Source organism: Podarcis pityusensis, assembly GCF_964106645.2.
Source record: "Podarcis pityusensis genome assembly, chromosome: 1".
NCBI lineage: Eukaryota > Metazoa > Chordata > Lepidosauria > Squamata > Lacertidae > Podarcis > Podarcis pityusensis.
In genome coordinates this window covers 60510685-60534291 of record NC_138028.1, presented here as the reverse complement: position 1 = coordinate 60534291, position 23607 = coordinate 60510685, and the positions used below count along the sequence as shown (strand labels likewise).

At 42.8% G+C, this 23607-nt stretch overlaps 1 protein-coding gene across 1 annotated transcript in view; it reads right to left on the bottom strand.

Moving 5' to 3' along the window:
- Nucleotides 1-22503, bottom strand: part of PRMT3 (protein arginine methyltransferase 3) — a 60174-nt gene extending 37671 nt beyond the window's left edge. The window contains exons 1-10 of the mRNA XM_080983387.1: nt 22345-22503; nt 22127-22256; nt 20871-20953; nt 20001-20050; nt 18839-18941; nt 18368-18521; nt 14468-14597; nt 8703-8768; nt 5035-5156; nt 3276-3375 (exon numbers count right to left, since the gene is read on the bottom strand). Coding sequence (XP_080839513.1) covers nt 3276-3375; nt 5035-5156; nt 8703-8768; nt 14468-14597; nt 18368-18521; nt 18839-18941; nt 20001-20050; nt 20871-20953; nt 22127-22256; nt 22345-22372 — 966 coding nt within the window. The 5' untranslated portion in view covers nt 22373-22503. The remainder of the gene's footprint in view (nt 1-3275; nt 3376-5034; nt 5157-8702; nt 8769-14467; nt 14598-18367; nt 18522-18838; nt 18942-20000; nt 20051-20870; nt 20954-22126; nt 22257-22344) is intronic.
- Between the last annotated feature and the right edge of the window lie 1104 nt (nt 22504-23607).

Sequence of the window (23607 nt, the reverse complement as noted above, 5' to 3'; positions counted from 1 at the left end):
AAGATTCGAAACTGGGCGGTAATTGGATAGATCTAAGGGATCTAATGATGTTTTCTTTAAGAGCGGGCGCACCACTGCCTCCTTCAATTCCCCTGGAAATATCCCGGTGCCAAGGGACAAATTAATGATATCCCCCAGGGGGCCCCGCACCTCGTCTGGACACGCTCTAATCAGCCAAGACGGGCACGGGTCAAGAGGACAGGTGGTGGGCTTTCCAGCTCGGAGGAGTCTGTCCACATCGGCTGGGGATATCCGATCAAAGTGGTCCAATACTGGACCCGAGGACAGTCGAGGGGCCTCTAGTTCCTTTATTGTATCCAAATTGGCAGGGAGGTCATGGCAGAGCAACAGGACCTTCTCCGCAAAAAAGCTCGCAAATGCCTCACAGCTGTGTGTCAGATTGTTATTTAAATTTGGCTGTCCTTCAAGGGACGTTAAAGACCTAATTATACTAAATAATTGCGCCGGGCGAGCTAGCAGATGCAATGGAGGCCGAGAAGAAAGACTTCTTAGCGGCCTTCACTGCCATCTCATAGGTTTTCATAAAAACCCTATAAGATGTTCTTGAGGCTCCGTCACGGGCACCCCGCCATACTCGCTCTAGCCGTCTGAGGTCCCGCTTCATTTTCCGAAGCTCCTTGGTAAACCAGGGAGCCTGGTTTCTGCGGAGTCGCAGAGGGCGCTTAGGTGCGATCTCATCTATGGCTGCCAGGAGCTGGATATTCCAGCCCTCAACAAGCTCAGCCAATGAGTCGCCAGGGGGAGCAAGGTCCCGCAAGGCTTGACGGAATCTATCAGGGTCCATCAGCTTCTGTGGGCGAGCCCAAATCGGCTCGCCACCTAAGCAGGGTGGGGGTGGAAAGTCATTCCTGGCTTTCAGAGCGTAGTGATCAGACCATGGCACCTTAATTGAAGGAGACATGATCACATCTATACCTACGCCAAAGATCAAATCCAGCGTGTGGCCTGCTTGATGTGTGGGGCCTGAAACAAACTGGGAGAGCCCTAGTGTCGCCATGGAAGACACCAGGTCCAGAGCCTGTGAGGAGGGAGTGGCATCAGCATGGATGTTGAAGTCCCCCAATACCAATAGGTTAGGGAACTCCAAGGCCCAGCCGGCCACCGCCTCCAATAGGCCTGACAGGGTGGCTGCTGGTGCGCTAGGTGGCCGGTACACCAGCCAGACAGCCAAGCTCTCCTCGGAGCCCCACACTAGGCCAACACATTCAATGCCGGGGATCAATGGCGATGGTAGAGCCCTGAAAGAACAATCTTCCCGGATTAATAATGCCACCCCTCCCCCCCGGCCCACAGTCCGCGACTGGTGGAGGATGGAAAAACCCGGGGGCGCCATCTCTCGTAAGGTAACTGTTGCCCCTTCGCGTACCCAGGTCTCCGTCACACAAGCCAGGTCGACCCCTTGCGAGGTAAAGAAATCTCGCAGAGTGGCGGTTTTGTTGCCTATAGACCTGGCATTGCACAACACCAGTGACGGAGGTGAGTAATCCTTGCTCACCCTACCCTCGTCCCTCGGGATGGGGCGCAGATTGGAAGGGGTACGAGCATATCCGTATCTCGATCCCCTTCGCCTATAACATCTGCCCCCACCACCATACCTCCCTCGCCCCTCCACGGTAGCAATCCCAAGCCTCATACAAGCCTCCATTTACAAAATAGAAAAACAAAACAAACCAAAAACAATTATACCTAAACAAAACCAATCCCCACCCCAAACCACAATAAAACGGAACAATATAAAAATACATAGATAAAAACCACTGTTCACGGTGGTACAACAAAGTAAAAAGTAAAAACACCTTTAAAGCACCAGTGTCCTTAAAACTGTAGCGGAGGTGAGTCTGGGCCCCGCCCCCTAGGCCTGGTGGAATTAGCCTGAGGAGGGAGCGGCCTTCCCCGACACTCACGGTGCAGCAGCAGCGATGTCCCAGTGCCTCAGTGAGGCCTCTTAAAGCTGTGGCGAAGGTGAGTCTGGGCCCCGCCCCCTAGGCCTGGTGGACTTAGCCTGAGGAGGGAGCGGCCTTCCCCGACACTCACGGAGCAGCAGCAGCAGCAGTAGATCTTCTCCACACCCCCCCACAAAAAAATACTTCTGACCTTTTCATTATGATGCACGACTTCATTCCAGTGTTTTGAAGGAACATCTTCCTCAAATAAATGGATCAGAACATTGCCTGCTACCACAAGTCTCTCTATTTTTCCAAGGATATTTGGCTTTATGCAAGTCTCAAATTTCCATGCTGCAATACCATTAGAGAAGCTGATTTGATGCCCAAATATATCTATAAAAATAGCCAGACTTCTTTTCTAACACTCACCAACTATTTCTATTTCTGAGAAGTTTTTCCAGATGTACAGTGGTGCCTCGCAAGACGAAATTAATCCGTTCCGCGAGTCTCTTCGTCTTGCGAAGCATGGCTATTAGCGGCTTAGCGGCTATTAATGGCTTAGCGGCTTTAAGAAAAAGGAAGCAAACTCGCAAGAACTCGCAAGACGTTTCGTCTTGCAAAGCAAGCCCATAGGGAAATTCGTCTTGCGGAACATCTCAAAAAACGGAAAACTCTTTCGTCTTGCGCGTTTTTCGTCTTGCGAGGCATTCGTCTTGCGAGGTACCACTGTATACACCATCACAATTATTATTATCAGGCTGTTCAAACAAGAAAGTTATATGGAACAATTATGATGCAATTTGGTATCCACCCCACCCCAATCACAGCGCTTCTGTCCTGGTTTCTAGTGTTCCTTTTACACTGCATTACCAGTTGTGTTATGTAAATGTGCCATTTTGAAAGATACACTATCGTGTCATTAATAGAAAGCTCTAGAACATGAATGTGTGTGTGGGTCCACAAAGCCACACTTCCTGGATTGCTTACACACATACAAATCACGCATAATTTGCATCCGTTTCTCAGGCTAATTTGTATAAGTAGAAGCTGAACACATATGAACAGACAATTAAAATACTGGCTGTTCATTAAGAACATAAGACTATTTTGCTGCATGAAGCCAGTGGCTTATCTGGTCCAGGATCCTATTTTCACAGTGGCCAGGCAGGAGAAGAGCAGAAGAGTACTCTTGCCTCCTGGCATTCAGAAGCATTACTGCCTCCACAGTAATGCCCTCCCCTTGGCATACCCATACATAATGCCGAAACATCTGACAATATATATAATTTAAACACACAGTGACAAAGTTCACTAAAATCAGATCAAGTATTGCTGATAAAATCTAAGAGAACATATTTGTGCACTCACCATCCACTCGGATATGATAACATCCACTTTGTCAATGGGCAAATCAACTTCTTCAATTCTTCCTTTGATCAAAGAAATAGTATCTCCCAGTCCATTGAGTCTACAAGCACAACGTCAAGAATGTTACACGCCTTCTGGTCAAGATTCACAAGTGCTCCAACAATAGCATTCCCTAACAGACCCACAAAAGAACGATAAGGGGGAAAAACAGCAGTGATGATGCTCAGGAATTTAGCAATAGACTTTTTACCACGTGAGATATCAAAATGATTTATTTTATACATAGTCAATGAAATAGGGCATCACAGAAGTGAACAATGATACAGCACCTAGGGGGACTGTACATGCAGAACAATGAGCCCAGTCTCTGCCCTCCATGTAAATTAAAGTACATTCATGGCTGCACTCATGGCACTTTGGCCTCTGGTAACTGATTACTGATCAATGGGGATTGACCAACCTTCACTGCCAATCACATCTCAGCTTAGGCAGACACTCCAGGAAATCCTCAGTTTGAACAAGAAAATCATGTCCAATAGCCCTGGAACAAGCCAGGATATGAAAACAATTTAACCATGGCTTCATAACATGACTTGCTCTGAAGCCATTAACCATACTTTCCCAGTATAGACTGAATACTTCTGGGCTTGTTTACTCATGAACACAATAGGGAAAGTGTGGTGATTCAATGGAGGCATAGAAGGTGCACTGATATATCTCAACTTAAGCCAAGATAAGATCGTCTGAATGCATACTATGTATTCAAAATGGGTGGCTGTGACAGCTACTCTGAAAGTCTGTAACAAGACTCTTACAAATTGTTTTAATGTGAATTAGAGACAAATGAAACAATTTTACGATCAGCAGATGTAACCTTAGAGCAACTGTTCACTGGGTACTCCAAGAAATCATTCATCACTGTCATAAGATTAGTTCTTTTAATCCCACTTTTGCCCCTACCATGGCATGCAAATCAAACAACTCCAAAACTGTTGCGCTGACAGGTATTTCCATAATAATCTCAGATACAAAGTGTAGCAAGGTCTTCCTGTACTCCATAATGAAGGAATAAAAAATTAGTCCAAATGGCAGTTTCTTAATGCAACAGCTGCCTGCAGCACTTCAGAAAAAGGATAAGCCTAGATAACTGCTCTTCGTAGAAACTGCAGTTCCGTGATAGAGGTATTGCACACATCATGTAACGTGCTCAAACCCGCCAATTTGTGCAGGATCTGAAAAAATTAATTGCCTCAACTGCAATGGTAGTACTTTCTACATCTTGCACCTTAAGAGCTAGAAATACACCCAATCAGATGTCCATATATGAGCTTATTTGCCAAGGCCTTTACAATATCCCAAAGTGGATATAGAATACAAGCAATATAAAAAACAGGGTTGAAATCTAATTGCAATGTTGTGAAAGGCAGCTGTTTTGCCACTTTAGGTGCAAATATTGTTTTCCTTTCCTCATTAACAGTGAGAGCTAGAGGCTCCTAAACATTGGGCCATGTCCCTGGATCCCATAATTTGCTGCCCATGACTTAGTGGTGAATTTAAATAAAGGCTTTGCTGACTGTACAGAAAGCGAACAATGCAACAGCATCCCTTGCCAGTAAGCCAGGCAATGTACAGGGGACAATTAGTGTTACTTAAAAATATAAAGTGCCACACTCTTAAATGCAGATGGGCACCCAAAAATGGGTGCGTACATAGTGAAGAATATTAACGCAGGGAATTCAAGTTTTTAAAATTCTCTTACCTAATGATGTCCATAGCTTGATAGATAATTTCAGACTGGTCTACTCCTATCACCTTCTTTGCACCTGCTTTGGCAGCAAACATGGAGAGGATTCCAGTTCCACAACCAACATCCAGGACAATCTAACAGAAAAAAGAAAGAATTAGTGTGGCAATACTTGGTGATGCTACAAAGCCATTATAATGGAGCCCCAAAACGTATTTGTGAAAGTTTGCAAGTTCCCAGTAAAAAGTAAATAAGAAACACAATGGATTAAATTCTCAGGATAGCAAAGAATACAGTCATACCTTGGGTTACAGATGCTCCAGGTTGTGTGTTTTTGGGTTGCGCACCGCGCCGAACCCAGAAGTACCGGAACGGGTTACTTCCAGGTTTTGGCACTTTGTGCATGCGCAAAGCACCAAATCACAACCCACACAGACGCAGTGTTACGGGTTGCGAACGCTGCGAGTTGCGAATATGCCTCCTGCACGGATCACGTTCGCAACCCGAGCGTCCACTGTACACCTCATAGCAGAGATAGAGAACCTGTACTCCTCTAAGTGGACTCCCAACTCCCATCAGCCCCTACCAGCATGGACAGCAGTCAGGGATTATGGGAATTTTAGTCTAGCAACATTCAGACACCTACAGGTTCTTGACTTCCTGCCACACAGGTCGCATGCAGCTATTGAAACAATTTTTGCAGAGTGTCGCAAGCTATACTGACAAATCTGAACAACTTGGCATTAAACAATATTTAAAAAAAAACACATCTCAATGTCTCACAGGTTGAACCCACGCAACCCCCAGGCAAATAATATTCTTATGGTCCCTCTGAAATCTCGTTGCAATTCCAAAGCATTCAAAATCAGCAATACCAACACCATAGTGCAGCTAGGTAAGAATGTTACTTGTCCAACATATTAGGACAGTACAATAAAGTATATCATTCCTATGATGAATTCAAGCCATCTATGTAGAATATGTGGTCCAATACTGAGATAACATGCCTGTGTATCATACATATGTATGTGCATGTGCACACACAGGCCTAAATTCAACTAACCTGGCACATTAGGAGAAACCAATGTAAGGGCTCCTGCTAGTGCAATGGGGTTTACTCCCTCCCACGTGCCTCCCCCAAATATGCTCTGGAGAGCCAGAAGAACCCCCAGAATAACATGTAGGAGAGGGAGGATTGTTCTGCCTGGCAAAGGAGAAATGCTTGCACTGATGAAACGATTAGAAGAGTGCAACACTGAATTCCTCCAACAGAACACCCACCTATATTCATTTGAAAATAAGTTGAGCTGGCGAGCATGGGGGGGGGGGATACAAGACAGATTCCCAGATAACTGGACACACAAGTGTTCAGCCACCAGATAATTATTCAGACTGCCAACATCTGATGGAGGGCTCTGACTGTATTCCAGTGGTGCCATTTACAGGCCTGTAATTAAAGGCCTGTCAGCTTTTTTTCATTATAGACCCTTCAGTGATTTTTCACCAGAGAGATTTCCAAGCTGAATAGCAAACACTATGATGAGGTGTTTTGTTTTTGTTTTTTTAAATAATCACAAAAAATCAGAGAGGAAGATCATTTGGCTTAGGAATAAAGCAGCAGTTTGCTTACAGAAGTGAACTTCCAAGTGTAGATTAAAGATCTGAAGAAGTACCTAGATATTTAGGTTAGGCATTATGACCGCAGCACTCTTAACTGTCTGGCTAGTTTATCTTCCTGCTTATATACTGCTTTGTTCTTTACACACTCCATTATAAATACAAATACAGTGGTACCTCAGGTTACATACGCTTCAGGTTACAGACTCCACTAACCCAGAAATAGTACCTCAGGTTAAGAACTTTGCTTCAGGATGAGAGCAGAAAACGTGCTCTGGAGGTGTGGCAGCAGCGGGAGGTCCCATTAGCTAAAGTGGTGCTTCAGTTTAAGAACAGTTTCAGGTTAAGAATGGACCTCTGGAACGAATTAAGTTCTTACCCTGAGGTACCACTGCATAGCACAGTATCTCATTCAATCCTTTATGTTTGTTTTTTTACAACAGCTAATGGTAGCTGATGATACACTGCATCAAGAATCATGAGAATGATACTGCAGCTGGATGCATCACCATGTAAAAGGTAAAGCAACCCATTTCACCTTGTCATCTGTCAGTCAAGTATATAAAGACTGGCTTTGGGGAGAATAAAGGGAGACTGTTGTTGAAAGGTTCAAAATTACATTCAGTTTCATCCTATTAAATGCATGAAATCCCTGAACATTTAGCCTCACATTTCTGAATGCAAGGCTACCCTCAAATATGGTAATGTTAATCATTATTTACGTAGGGTCAGTGACAAAACATCAACAGGGTCTTGACAGAGAAACTGGTGTTCCAGGTTTTTGTTCTGACAGGTATCAAAAAAACCTCTCTCAACCAAAAAAAAAGGACAGTCCTTAAACCAATGGGTAGGCAAGCTGTTCTTCACACCTTTGGTCAGCCCCAAGATAGCTGGCACTGCTACTTCTATGTTTCTTAATTCACCTGATGTATTCAAACTTACTCAGTATATTTTTTTAACTATGGAAGTGGCAGATAAAGTAGAATGGGTGGCTGCTGGAACTGGTCTGCTTACTTCCTTCTGCCAATTTTCCAACATTGGCAAAAGTAAAATGCTTGTAGTTGGAGAAGGAAACACAGATGGTCCCTAGAAATTCACACAACTATGGGGATGAACCTTGCTCCCTCTCCAGCTCCAAGGCAGAGGACAGGTGTGGACTTCTCAAAGAGGCAAAGCACAAGACTGGGGACAACACACTGCTCCCCATTCAAGGACTCTGGTTGTTTAACAAGGCCAGGCAAAAACTGTGAATTAACTTGCATTATGGGGGGGGGGGGGAATCAGGAATCTGTTCTTTAACGTATTTTAACCAGGGCATAGAAGTGTAGTGCGAACATGTATCTGTATGGAATATATGGACAGGCCTTTCATTGAGGGCACGTCACAGTGCATTGACATTATATTTGCTCTGCCAAGGGCCAATGAAGGAGACAATGGAAAAGGCCCAGCAGTGGGTCCCTGCTGTATGTGTTTAGGGGGAACAGATTGTGCCACGTATTTAGAGCATTCTTCTCTTATGGTAGCACCATAAAGCAGCAGAATACAGTCCCCAGCAAAGACAGATAACAGCAACAATGGATTTTTATACACTGCCCAGGAAAGCCTAATTTATGTGGGTATCAGTCACAAGAAAACAATGGAATCTGAACTATTTCCAGACCCCAATTCCTTAGGGATGGCCATGACGCCTTTATCATGCAAGATACAGGTTAGAAATTACCTTGAATTACTGTAAATAAGTGTATATGTGGCCTATTTCAGATGCCACTTAAAGAACAGTAGACCAGGAAAGGTTTAACAAAACGATGCCATCATAATTAATGAACACTCAAAGACAGCACACTGAACAATGACAATGCTGATCAGCAATTTCTCTTATCAGTGCTCTGCACCCTCCAGCAGTATAATAATACTCTCTGTGTAATAGAACCCAAGTACATTGAATCAAAGTCCTGTCAAAGCATCAGTCTCCCAATTCTAGAAAGAAAGCAATCCAAGAGGCTTTTATTACCGCAGAGAGTCCCATACCGCAAGAACATTAAGAGCTTTAAAGCTGGCCCACTTACCTTATCTCTAAAGATGTGGGCGTTTTGATATATGAAGTCACGATAGCTTTCTGTGCGTACTTTATCCTATTTAAAATAAAAAAAGATGTGTTCAGAGCACACTTACAGTTTACTACAGTAGAATAAAATGCTTTTGTCACCTTTCCAATGTTCCCTACCGTATTCCATTTTTAAAAAACAAACAAACCAAGTTTTGGAATTTTCTAAGCAGAGACGTGTTTAACGGTCCTTTTTTAAAAAAATAAATAAATCAGGAAGTAGCAAATTCATGTCTAGCCTGTTACGGCAACATTGGCAAAGTTAGTGGGTATAAATGAAATACTGAAGTTTTGTTCTACCAAGATATAACCCGTCCCTTTTACTCATAAGGAAATATTTAATGTATGGTTCATATATCTCTTCCCCCACATTGCTTCTTGAGTGCAGTCCAACACAAATCTTATTGAATATTAGTACCTGGGGTATGAATGATTGAAGTCATATTAAACGAGAAAAGTAATATACTGCTTCTATTTGTAAATAAGGCCACTGGTCAGCTCTAGGTAGCAAAGCATGCTGTTCTAGGAGAAATCTTATTTTCAGCAAATGCATATAAACCAAGAAAGGTATATAGCCAAGTGAATCTCAGAAGCTGTGCAATTCACTCTACAAAATGCCAAGCTCAGAAAAAGCCTCCAGTGCCCACTCAGCGTGACTAGAGATATACTGGTGTTTTTCCAGTTCGCGCACCTGAATTGATGTAGTACATCGGTACGTGATCTGGCTATGTAGCTTGTCTCTGCAACCAACTAAAATCACTCCTTTTAATATGCGTAGGCAGGGAGAAAGACTGCCAGCAAGCCATATGCTTTACTATCCCTGCAAATGGCTAGAGAACCAATCAGCCAAGCAAAGGTTTTTATTTTTAGCTCCTTATGACAGCGGTCAAAAAAAGAAGAGAAGGGAGTATAAAGTGCGCAGAGAACAGCTAAAAAAAGGCAAGAACCTTTGCTTGCATACAAATTGGACACTGCAGCACTGGATGCAATGCTAAAACGCTGAAAGTACAATTCTCTGCAGCAACCAATATTCCAGAGCTTGAGTTTGTAAAAGCAAAATGACAACTAGAGCTAGACTACCATATCTGTAAGCTTCTGTAAATTTATAAATAAGAATTTGAGAATTCAATATGAAATGGTTGTTTATAAAGATTTTAACATATTGAAAAAACAAGCAACCTTTAGGTTCCAAATCTTCTATGGCAGGTATGGAGAACTCGTCCTTCCAAAAGTTGCTGAACTACAACTTCCATCATCACTGACCATTGGCCAGGGTTGCTAGAGCTCATGGAAGTTGTAGTTCCGCAACATCTGGAGAGCCACAGGTTCCCAACACCCTATTCAGGGCTTTAGATATCTAAAAGGACCACCTCTTGCATGAACCCAGGTGTTGTCAAGAGCTGCATCCATCAGGAAAGGCCATGCTATGCATCTCTGTGCCATGTGAGATGCAGAGAATGGAAACGTGGGACTGGTCCTTCCCATCAGCAGTGCAAGGTTTATGGAACTTGCTGCCCTATGATATCTATCTCACTGGACATATGCAGATAGCAAGTAAAAAGAACCTTGGTTGAATGTGCATTTTATAGCACTTTGTGGTGTTCTTGATGCTATTTACTTTATACTATTGCTGGAAAACTGACCAGTTGCCTGACCTGGTATAAGGCAATCTAGTTCAAGAGTCTATGCTGCCTGGCAGCAGCTCCCCAAGGACTGGGTAAGACATTTCCCCAGTCCGACCTGCAGAAGCCAGGTACTATGTGCAAACAGTCCCATAACTAAGCTATACCACTTAGTTATGGTCCTTGCCAATTTCAGATTGTTGTTTAATTATTGTTTCGCATCACTGATTGCAAGACATCTTGAAGATTCAACTTGGGTGGAAGGTGCAAGTTATAAATAAAATAAAACAAAATAAAATAGAGCATTTCAGTATTGCTTACTGCAAACATCTGAAATGAAGTGATTCATTTGGGTCTCTTTTAATGCTCATTTTTGAGGATTAGGAGCTATTTATTTATTCGCGTCCACTACTTTGACACTCTATTACGTGAGACTGCCTAAGATTAAAATTCTCTTTGTCTGTCACAAGAGCAGTCAACTGTGAATCTCTCAGACTTCCACCCTCACTACTTTTTGCTACCTGAACTTAATCAATAGATTTCCAACTGCTGTCTTCACTACATGCACGGCTGCTCAGAAAACCTCTAGTCATTTATTTTGGGGCACTGTTACCTCCTCTTTCCCCCCTCCATCAACCACTGCCCCCTCTGCTTCTGTGTAGGAATATTATTCCTACACGGTAAAAAGGAGGAGGGGGAAAGATAGGGAATCCATTATACACGTTAAAGCCCAAATTCAAATAGAAAAACAGACTATTTGCAATGCTGCAACAGCAAAAAAAACTGGCAAACCTGGGTCCTTGTGCAGAACAAATAGGGAAGTGCTTAAAACATACGCAATATTTTCCATTTCAACCATATAAACGATAGTCTGACAAATCCAGTGTTAACAAGTCCGCCCTCCCCAACAATGGAAAAGGCATGTATAAACATTTAATCCTGCTTTCCCCTCCAAGATATATATAAAAAATTAACACTGAGTTAACACATCTAAATTAACACATCTGAGACCATGTGGAGCTTAATCACCCCTTAACTGCACATGAAAGGCTGTAGCTCAATGGCAGGCCACATGCTTTGCATGAAAAAGGTCTTATGTTCAGTCCTCAGAAGCTATATAAAGGGCTATATAGAATGGATATTTTGAATCGCCTTTCAGGCTAAGTCATCTTCGTAAGGCGGTTTACATATTATTTATTAGATTTATATACTGCATTTTATCAAAAGATTTCAGGGTTGTTCACAAGATAAAAACGCAAGTAATTAAAACAAAAACAATAACTTCCCCTTCCCACACACATGTAAAAAGACTGTAGAATATTAATCAGCCAAAGGCCTGGTTGAGGAGGAACGTTTTCGCCTGGCACATAACGATATATAATGAAAGCACCAGGTGAACCTCCCTGGGAACAGCATTCCAAAAATGGGGAGCACTGTAGAAAAGGCCAGTTCCCGTGTTATTGGACCTCACGTGGAGGAGGCACATGAAGAACGGCCTCAGAGGATGAACACAGAGCCTAGGCAGGTTTATATGGGGAGAGGCGGTTCTTGAGGTATTATATATAGTCAATTTTTAAAAAAATCCAGTAAGATTACAAAACACTAAAACATAATAAACAAACCAGAAGTAGCAAAAATAACCATCAGATAAACCAACAGATTAATACTTCAACACCAAACTGAACAGTTTTTAAAAGATGGTAACATAAAGTTATCTATATGCAGACTGTTATAAATACAGTGGTATCACAGGTTACAGACACTTCAGGTTACAGACTCTGCTAACCCAGAATTAGTACCTCAGGTTAAGAACTTTGCTTCAGGATGAGAACAGAAATCGCACAGCGGCAGCGCGGCAGGAGGCCCCATTAGCTAAAGTGGTACCTCAGGTTAAGAACAGTTTAAGGTTAAGAACGGATCTCCGGAATGAATTAAGTTCTTAACCAGAGGTACCACTGTAGGACTTCAGAGCTCTTCCAAAGACTTGCAAGTAAGGGTACTGAACATGTTTCTCAGGAAGGATATTCCAGAGTTGCAGGCCCAGCCTAGCAGCTCTCGCCGATGGATCTGATATTGGGGCCTCTGATGCCAGCCTTAAGGCTTGTGCAGGTATGTGAGTGTAGGTGGTCTATCCAATAGCCTTCCAGGTTATGTAAGTTATCCCTTTAGGAGGACCGCACGCCTGTCCAGGATCACTTCTGTTCTACCACCCAGATCATCAGATTTCTTGACCCACGATGTCTTTGTCTTGTACATTTGTTTACCACCATCTATCTCCAAGGTGCCCAAAACATCTGATCAGGGCTTCTTCCACTGTCTTGGAACTGACAAATGCAAAAGAGCTGCATGTCATCCACATACAGATGACAACCTCAGCTCAGACTTCTGGAATGTTGATCCTATGTTAACTTGCCTTCAAGCATTTCCTGATCTACAATAATAATAAGCCGGGAACCTGGGTCCTCCAGATGTTGCTGCTCTGCACTCCTCATCACCCCTGACCACGGGCAATGTTGACTGGGAGTGATGGAAGATTGAGTTCAACAGCACCTAGTGAGTGACAGGTTCCACTCCCCCAATCTTTTTCGTATATATTGAAGATCTAAACCTACAATAGGCCCTGCACATAAATGAATTGTGTAAGCAGGGATCTACAAGACCCAGAAGGAAGAGGTGGAATATTTTCCATTATAACTGAGTAGTATAAGAGCAAAGAATAACATAGATCAGAATCTAGAGTTCCAGTGACTTAACAGAACCTAGCATGTTAAGTGCTTTCAGTTTTGTGGGAATCTTCAGGGTGGCAGGAGAGGATATATTGTTTATTAATATCCTTCCTAACTTGCACTAGCAAGTTCCTTTACTCAGCAGAGTGCACTCCCCTTTAAAGAGCAGAAAACTAGTTGCAAACTCGCGCAAGTTTCTTAAGACAATACGCAATTCAATCTGGCTTGTCCCGATTGAATTGTGTTCTAATTTCCTGGTAAGACCCCTTGAATCCCTCCTAAAAGAATAAAGACACCACAGTCTTGTTCATAAGCAATAAAAAGAAAGTTTACTCACGATCAGGCAGAGCACAGTGTGATCCCTAAAGGCAGGCTTAAGGCTTAAAGTTACAAGCATATACAAAGAGGTTTACCCCATATATAGGTTGACCTAATGACTGCAGTTAGCAGTCCAGGAAGTTTGCAGGACAAAAGGAAGATGGAAAAGAGGAGAGAGATTGGCAGCATGCCTTGGCCTTTTACCCGGTCTGGAAAGGTCACGGCTACCCACTAGTCACATGCAAAGAAGGATGTTCCAGGCCGGGAGGAACAGGAAATTTTGACTGGCTGGACCAAAAATTCCCTTGCATGTCTACTCTAGGAAAACAAGGAATGTTGTACTTGACTGGTCTCAGGGGATTACGTCCCACAAGTTTCACCTGCTGCCTAATCATACGTGGATTTTTCTATATTACAATTATATAGAATAGATATGTTGTTGTATCTTATTGTAAAACCCTCACGAAATAAAATTCTGTTAACGGGGTAGCATAACACACACACGGCGTGTTTTTTTTTTTTATCTCTTGAACAAAAACATTTCTGACAAAGTTATGGATTGTTCTCATGAACAAAGTACATTTCAGGCCATCAGTACTTTCATCTTTCCGTTTCAACCATCTACTTTTACAGCCACCAGGATCTACCATATCCAAATGAGCCGAAAGTAATTATATCCAAAGTATCTTCCATTATGGAGATAAACAGAGTTGACCGTTTTCATTCCTGGCCAAATTGTTTTGGGGCTGCGCTGCATCCCTCTGCAGGGAATCCACAAACCTTTACGACTGGCTTTCTGGACAGTGTAAAGGAAGACTAGACTGTGCCTGCCCCTCTGCATCTTGAGCCTGGGTGCTTATTCTTCTGTAGTGTTTCCCCCTTCGTGCTTTTATTGTGGGTTTTTTTATTTTATTTCTTACCTTTGCTTTGAACAGAGCAACAACCAGGAAGTACAGTCAGGGTTAAAAATGCAGCTAGCTATGCTGCAGTGTACTTATGGACAAACCCCCATGGCTTCCATCTTTATGGCGAGAAAGACATGCTTCTAATGGTTTGCTGACCTTTATCATCTCTTCATGGATCCCGTAGTGGCCATATGAGCTGAAGTAAACATCTTCCTCATCCTCTTTTAGGTCCGCAATGGCGCCACTTCTGACTTCTGTGTTCATCACGAAATCCTGGGCAAATTGTCTGTAATCAATTTGGAACAGACCCTTGAGACACGTTAAGGAGATCATAAAAAGGAATGCGGGGAGGGTGTGTGAAGAGAGAAAGCATGAAAGTTTCACGGGGCTATCGTGGATCTGAAGCATGCTGAAGCTCCCCCTGCTGGCTGCTGTGCAGGACGCTGCAACGTACAAAATTTGTATTCTCTTTGCATGCTAGCCTCAGTATTTTTCCACATTTCAGATTCCCTAGAACTCATGATTTGGAATCCTGACTTGCTATTTTCACAAGATACCTTCAAGATAAAAAGCCTTCCACATCAAGGCATTTAAAGTAGATGTTATCGTTAACCTTAAAAGCCACAACTATACCAAGGAGGACGCACTTTTGAAGGTGTTCTTAAAAGGCAGGCAAACAAGCAGAGAAGCCAGGGATACAGATCCCCCAATTACCCAAATGGTATAGTACAAGATGTCCTTATTACGTATAATTGAAAATAATTAGCAATAAAACAGAAAATGATCTTTCAAGGACAAGCCATCGGCTATGGAAAAAGGAAAGGCAGCCATAAAAAGTACCATGTTTTCAAAGTGAATGTAGTATGCAGCTGGAAGAACAGCTCACTCACTTTAACAGCGCAATCCTACAGCAGCAGGGGACAAAGGATCTGCGGCAGAAAAAGTGCCAAATTCAAAGCCCTGCTGCTTTTATGCAGCTACGGCAGATGATGGCAAGGGGGCTGAACTGGCATACCCCCACCCCAAGAGAATGTTGCCTGAGGCCTTTGGATCCAAAGAACACAGGAGGGCTGGGGGTCCCCAATGCCCCCATGAGCTACTCCAAAACACCTTTTTGCTGTCACCACCACTGGAGAACTAATTTCCATGCCCATCACGTGAAGGCATGTAAAAGTGAATCTCATTCACCATCCATGGACCTCCCTCTCTGTAGAGAGAGAGAAGGTCCACACTTTAGGGATGGACAGTGCATCACTCCAAATGCTTATTTGGTTTTTCATTGCTCATTTTTCTATAATATGTTAATTTAGACATTACTACAGCAGTCCAGATTCTGGAAAGCCATTCTGAACCTGATGAAGCAATACTCCCCTTGCCCCCTAATTTATTTGCTGAACAAATCTGAAAGCAGTGAGAAGATCTGCTACCACTTCCAAATCAATGCCTAAAATGAAAGGTTTTAAATAGAAGAAGAAGAAGAGGAGTTTGGATTTGATATCCCGCCTTTCACTCCCTTTAAGGAGTCTCAAAGCGGCTAACATTCTCCTTTCCCTTCCTCCCCCACAGCAAACACTCTGTGAGGTGAGTGGGGCTGAGAGACTTCAAGGAAGTGTGACTAGCCCGAGGTCACCCAGCAGCTGCATGTGGAGGAGCGGGGACGCGAACCCGGTTCCCCAGATTACAAGACTACCGCTCTTAACCACTACACCACACTGGCTATTTTGACACCAAAATAGCACTTTTTTAGGTTCTGGAAATAATAAATATCTACTACTTTTCCTGATTAGATTCTGGGATGTCTTCTAAATGATCAGATATTCCCTATATATGTGTATAAAGTCTGCCAGTGGAGCTCTAAATCTCCAACAATTCCTCTGTGTTGGTGAATATAATTACTTTGTAGAATTAATTTCTCCATTAAGTTCTAGGTTTTTTGCAAGAGAAGGGGGCAATAAGTTGAAGAAGAGACTAGAGTAGCTGTGATCAGTGCATTATGAATTGAAACCATGGACTGTAGGAACAGCAACTACACCTTTAACTAGGAAATACCTCATCAAAACACTTAATTTTGGAGTTTCAAGTAGAACATTTTTAAACAGCTTCTTCCTGTGGTGTAAAGCAGACATGCTGGTTTAGAATCTGGTTAACCACAGAGGTGGGAGGCCAATTAAAATGGTCAACCCCTAGAGACTGATGGATTGAAAGGGATTTCTGATGCCTCTGAGGGATTTTCTAACTCACATAGCTGACCATTCTGCTGATGGCCTGATCACTTCTGTGCTCCACAGATTAACGCAGGCGCTCCTAAGGCCTTTCCCCCCTACGAATGATTCCCAAAAGTTCATTTGGCTTACTGACGAGCTATGTTTATGGTGCCTGGATGATCTTGCTCAGTGCCATCTAGCAGAGCCTTTCACATCAAGGTCCTCAAAAAGTTACAAGAAGCCATGGAAGCCCACTGTGATCTGTTTGTGAAGAACTTTGCAGATAAAATTGTTCAGATCTATTTTGACTTGGACTCCCAGTTTGCCAGTAGAGTAAGGAATCTGTCTGGCGGGCCTGGTGTCACAAATCCAGAGATTTGGGTTGCAAAGTCCTCAGCATACACCCAACTCGCCCTCTCATTTTCATCTGATCCTAGGGAAGGAGCTGAAAGGCTGAATTGTGCTGTAACTCTGAAGGACTGGATAGGCTGCAAAGAAGCTGAAACTTAATGCAGACAAAACAGAACTATTTGTAGGTTGACTGTGGGACTCAGACAATTCTGCATGAAGTTTTTTCTCTGAATGACCAGGTATGCATAGTTGGAAGATAGGGAGGCATTCCTCAATCCAGATCTCACATTTGTTACACATGGTGTTGGTTACTAAGGGTGTCCTTTTTCAAGCTTTGGCTGCTGTGCCCGGTACAGTCCTTCCAGACAAAACAGGCTTTGCCTTCATCGTTCATGCTCTAGTGACCGGCTGTTTAGACACATGTAATTCTGACAATCTATGCGAGGCTATTCTTGAAAAAGCATTTGGACACTTCAATTACTGCAAAATCACAAAAGTCAAAATGCTGGCATGAGCTAGGTGTTTTGATTCTATCATGCTATTTCTATAGGCTTAGTTAAAAGCACTGGTCTAAATATTTAAACCCCGTAACAACTTGGGAACTGCCTTCTTCTGTATGTTCTTTCCCGCATGTTCCAATTGTCATCTGGGGTCCTGCTGCAAATCCCTCAAACTTGGAAGACAAGGCTGGTAGGCCAGCTAAAGATAGGGACTGTTGTGGCTCCTAGCCTATGGAACACCTTGCCAAGGAAATCCATCAGACCCCATCACTATACTGCTTCAGGCAGTGGGTGAAGGCCTGGTCTTTTTCTACAAAAAAGGTATTTCCCTACTTGTGTTAATTTTGCTGAATCGGCTTTTAGGAATTATACTTGTTGCTCCATTTCTTCTACTTTATCATAGCTGCCTTGGCTCTCCTTAGATAAACAGGAGAGGTAGATCTTTTAAAAACTAATAATAATAATAATAATATCTTTATTGTCATTGCCCCCTTCGGGGACAACGAAATTAAATGCATCTTTTCCCCTCCACATAACACCTCAGGAAACATGATGTGCAAATCCCCCATTTATTTATTTATATTTTATTTTATTTTAAATTTCGCACAAGCGCTTTCACTCGCCTTCTTCTTCTTCTTCTTCTTCTTCTTCTTCTTCTCTAACAGCAAGCGCCGAACGTTACTTCCAAATCCCCCATTTATAAGAATTTTTAACTTTCAAAATAGAAAGAGTACTGCAGGAACTGCCATGTCTGTGACATCCCTACACTGTGGAATAGGAATGGCAGCTGTATTATTTGTTTACAGAATCCTGCTTCCCATCAACTTAGCCGGAGGCTCGGTCTCTCTGTCAACACATATATCCGAATTTCATAAGGAACGTACTAACCTCTTTCTAATCCATTCAAATGAAGCATCATCCTGCTGAGTTTCTAGTAGCCTAAGCACTAAAAGATGCTTCAGTCTAATAGATACTAGAGTAAAAGGCTCTCTGGCCAATACCTCATTTTTTGAAGATCTTCTTGGGCTCTGGCCAATGCTGCTTCTGCCAGCTCTGCTTTGTGCTCTGCATGTTTCAAACGCTCAATGGGAGACGAAGTCTCAGTTAGTCCATTAGAACAAAAGATGTCAGTGGAGTCAAGGAGATCTTCTATATCTGGAAATGAACCAAGAGAATTTATCACACAGTGGGCAAATATTAAGAGTTACTGAGTGTTTGGGATCCAAATAACTGCATGGCTTGTTCTGTACGCCAATAAGGCTATATTTATTACTACATTTTGTAAGTCTATTTATATCCCATCTTTCCTCTAAGGTGCTCAATCTAAACATAGAATGCCATCTGTGTTCATCTGAAGATATGAGAGGTTTTTCTTGGCCTAGAATATATCCGCTCTTTAAACCATCAGTATATAAAGTTGCACATTTTCATCATCTAGAAGTATACACATTTAAAATGAAAAAGAACCCTACCAAACTGGAGTAAGAGGTCATCTTCCAGGACAGGCTTCAGATATTTCTCTTCCTCCCAAGGAAAAGGGGTACTGATTGAACTAAAATACTCTACAGTTGGTTTCTGAAATAAAAAATGAATATTCTGTATAACGTTCTTAACATGTTTAAACTATGCTTAATGTTGTAAAAATATCCTTATGGTCACCACAGAAGGAAAATAATGAAAAAGTCTGGTATCAGACCTTAACTCTAACAAGTATTAACTGAGAGCTTGGGCAAGTAACTGTACTGTTCCAAAATGCTGAATCTTTCTTGCTATTTGTATGCTAGACCAGCCCAATCCATTTTGGCACCCACCTGAGGTAGATCCCAAAATGGTGCCCCCCATTTTGGTGAGGGAAGACCTATAGCAGGAATAAGAGGATATGTGGAAATTGACATCAGAATCTGCTGTCCTTGAGGGTTCTTAAAATTGTATTCAAGCCCTACCAGTAGCATAAAATGACAAAAAAACAGTATATATGATACACATTTGCCATACATTCTACATCTGAACAGAACCTTTCTCTCTCCCAATTGCACATCTTACCATACCCAAATCTGCAGCCTCAATATATTTTACATGTACAAATTTAACTAGACAAATTGTAAGAATGAAAACAATGGATAGTAATTGCATGTTTAGAAAAAAGTGCACCGTTTTCCTCATAAACCTATTACTAAACTTTAAACCAATGCTGACTAGCATGGCTTTGAAGAGACATAAAGGTAAAGGTAAAGGGACCCCTGACCATTAGGTCCAGTCGTGACCGACTCTGGGGTTGCGGCGCTCATCTCGCTTTATTGGCTGAGGGAGCCGGCGTACAGCTTCCAGGTCATGTGGCCAGCATGACTAAGCCGCTTCTGGCAAACCAGAGCAGCGCACAGAAACACCATTTACCTTCCCGCCGGAGTGGTACCTATTTATCTACTTGCACTTTGACGTGCTTTCGAACTGCTAGGTTGGCAGGAGCAGGGACCAAGCAATGGGAGCTCACCCCATCGCGGGGATTTGAACCGCCGATCTTCTGATTGGGAAGTCCTAGGCTCTGTGGTTTAACCCACAGCGCCACCCGCGTCCCCTTGAAGAGACATAGCATAGTATAACTTAACTTTAGTCAGATAATACTTGGTAGCTTACTTCCAGCCTAATAAAGTTCACCAGCTTGATGTAACCATAGAAATCGAGTTCTAGAAATGAGAGAGGAAAACAAGTAGCGTGTTTGGTCAAGCTGAAAAGTCAGTCAACATTTTAATCTATTTACCACTGGAATTCAGACATGGTTGTTTCTTTCTGCTGAACTATTTTATTCCATATTATAACCTCTAGTCTGTTTTTTTAAAATATCACCCTATAGAAGACTGCCAAGAATATGCCATCTCTCTTACTGGCTCACACTTACAATAGAGTGTTTTCTATTGTAATAGCAGGCAGTTTGCCACCACACAAAAGGTACTTCATAGCTCACAGATACCATTTACTATAGTATTAAGCAATTTTCTTGTAGTCCAGATCCAGACATCTCTCTCAGGCTCAAAAGTTCCAGTATGTATACAGAGCTAATCCACATAGACTTGATGACACACCCATTCGTGTACATGGAACTGTAGACTGCTTATCTTTAGCCTCCAAGATCTGTTGAGTGTCTAACACCAACAATCTTGCTTGTCACACCCAACATGGTAGATTTTGCATGTTTCTGTGTTTGGCAACTTATACTGTAGTGCTAATGAACCAATCTTTTATGTAGATTAAGAAGCTTCAAACAATGCTATTCAGCTTCGCTTATTCCCTCTTTCTGCTTCACTGGATAGAATTATTTAAATCATACTGAAACAGAACACAATAAGACATTCATACAAGCACTTAAAACAGTTTAACTAAAGTCACTTAAAGTATACGTAAAACCGTTTCCCAGTGCTCTGAAATCTGGGTTTTATTTCACAGGTTAAGACCCATTCATCAATTTGTAAAATGTAAACTTGCAGCAAAATGCAGAAATAAACTTACTGTGTTTATGAGCCAGATTTCCAATATTGAACCCATGATCTGATGTACAATGGCAAAAAGCATCTTCAGCTGAACTGAAAAATCTTGGAAAACACAGTTCAAATGTTGCAGAAATTGTTCATATGTTATGTTAAGCTTTTAAAATATGACTTTGACAGCAATAGAAAACAAACTACAAGCTCCCGAAAAGTGAAAAAAAATCTAGCTGAGTAGATAGTGGTTTGGGCAATTATCAGTAGATTGTGCCCAGGAGTACAAAAGTGAATAATAAATGTTGAATAGAAACTGGAAACATATTATTGTATTGCAGTAAAAACTTCAAAAATTAACAGGAAAAAAGCAAGGAGAGATGGATGGAAACTAGCGGCATTTAAGAACAATACAGTTCTTACAGCTGCTGCCTGTGCTCCTCTCTTGCTTGACAAACCCTTCCCAGAGTAATCATTATTCCCATTTTTACTGTTAAACAGCTATTGCCCTGCACAAACCCACCAACTTTGTGGAAGTCATTAGAGAGTTATAATGGTGGCAGTTACCATGAAAGTGAACAGAGAAGCTGACCAGCTTGCCTTTATATCAGGGATGGAGGTACCTGTGCCCCTTCAGATGTTACTGCAGTGTAACTCCCATCATCCCCAACAACTTCAGCCTCCCATCCACATTATACCAACAAGTATATAACTTAGAACTTTGCACTCCTTGGATTCTTTTGTACTGACTTAGACAGCACCAGCACCTCTCTACTAAGGGGGGGGGGGCTTAAAAAAATACAACAGGATGCTTTGACATCTATTATATCTTTGGGAGCTGAAGGCATTTTGTAAGATGTCTTGCTTGCCAGTTTAACAACTATTCGGATTTGCAAGGGATGTCGCTCCGTGACAGAGCACCTGCTTTGCATGCACAAGATCCCGGATTCCACCCAAGGGATCTCCAGGCAGGGCTGGGGGAACGACTCCTGCACGAAACCCCTGGAGAGCTGCTGCCAATCAGTGCGGACAAAGCTGGATGGGCCAATGGTCCGAGTCAGTGTAAGGGCAGCTTGCTCCGCATCCTATATAATTACTGTTGTTGGAAGCTGCTGCTGCGGGCGGGCGGGCTCCACTAATGCAGGGGAAGGGAATGAGAAAAAGATGCAGATATACTAGGCGACGGGAGCTGATGGAGCCACTGCTGAGATCAAAGCAAGAGCTGAGAGGCTTGTCGGGGTGGAGACTCCCCTCCGACCCGGGGGCACGAGGCAAACGGAACCGAACCTGTCGCAGAAGAGGCACGAGGCCAGCGCGGGCGCCTTCGACTCGTCGTCTTCCTCCCAGGCGCCGTCGCTGCCGCCGTCGTCAGACGAGCAAGGCTCGCTGTCCGGACCATCCCCTGCCTGCATCTCGCCTGCGATGAAACGAGAAGAGGGATGAGCCGCGGGGCTTGGAGGTTCAGCCCCGCCGGAACCTTCGGACGGAGGAAAGAAGGAACCTACCAATCACCACAGCTGCCCGGGAGCTCATGGCCGGCCGGGAGGGTCCTTGGAACTCCGCCCCTCTTCCCCGCGAGGAGGACTGGAGCACGTGCGGCTACAGAAAGCACCCAAACTTCCGGGTTGGCGCTTCCGGCAGCTAGAAGGCGTGCGCGAAGGGGGGGGGGAGGAAACGGGGAGTCTACGGCGGGCCTAGTGAGCCAAACTTGATAAGTGCGCGAGTGTTTGCTTTGTTTTTGTACCCGCGGCGGGATTTGAGGGGAGGCGCCGATAAACTGCCCTGCATCCCTAACTCTTGAGGATTATGAAGTCAGGCGGGCAGCGGAGGGGGCTGTTTCCATGGTTTAAGTCCACGACGAGAGAGATGACCGTTGAAGGCCTGAGGCGGCCAATCTCACGCATAAATTGCTAAAATTTAGCGGTTTAATAAACGATTTCCCCTCTCCAAGCCTTTAACTAGCTTGCGGTTAAATAACATTGAACCGCAAACAGCGGCTTGAAAGAGCTCGTCCAATGAACGACGTCGGCTTTTCGTCTGGTAAACATGACAAAACAAAATCCTTTATATACTCTATATAAATATGCTACGACTTCATTTTAAAACTGTGTGGCAGAAACAAATACCTTAGGGTTTTCTGTTGCTGTTAATAACATAGCTGTCAACTTTTCCCCTTTCTTGCGAGAAATCCTATTCGAAATAAGGGAATTTCCCTTAAAAAAAGGGAAACGTTGACAGCTATGGTTAATAAATCAGTGTTAATCTGCAGTGTTGGTTCGTGTGACTTGTTTGGTGCTTTATGATTGGTTTGTGGCGTACAGCAAAACTAGAAACATAATGAATTGAAAGAAAATGTTTAAAATAACTTTTGTAAAAACAAAAAAGAAAATGTTTAAAATAACTTTTGTAAAAACAAACAAACCCAGAAGCCTTTTATTAGGAACTATTAGGAATTATTATTATTCCAAAGGAACTGAAAAGACTTCATGTATGTGACAACAGCAATGCAGATGCTACTAGCCCAGAGATGGAAAGAAGACAAAAGTCCATACCAGAGAGGCATGGCAAACTAAGCTGTTGGACTATGCCAAAATGACAAAACTGACTGGAAGGCTCAGAAACCAAGAAGACCAAGTCTAGGAGACTACTGTAAGCAGATGAAAACCTTAGTAGGATTTTAATAACACTTGTAATGTAGCGAATATTATGGATAATATGGAAAGATATAAAATATGGACTATGAAATAATATGCACTTGAGAAGGTGGA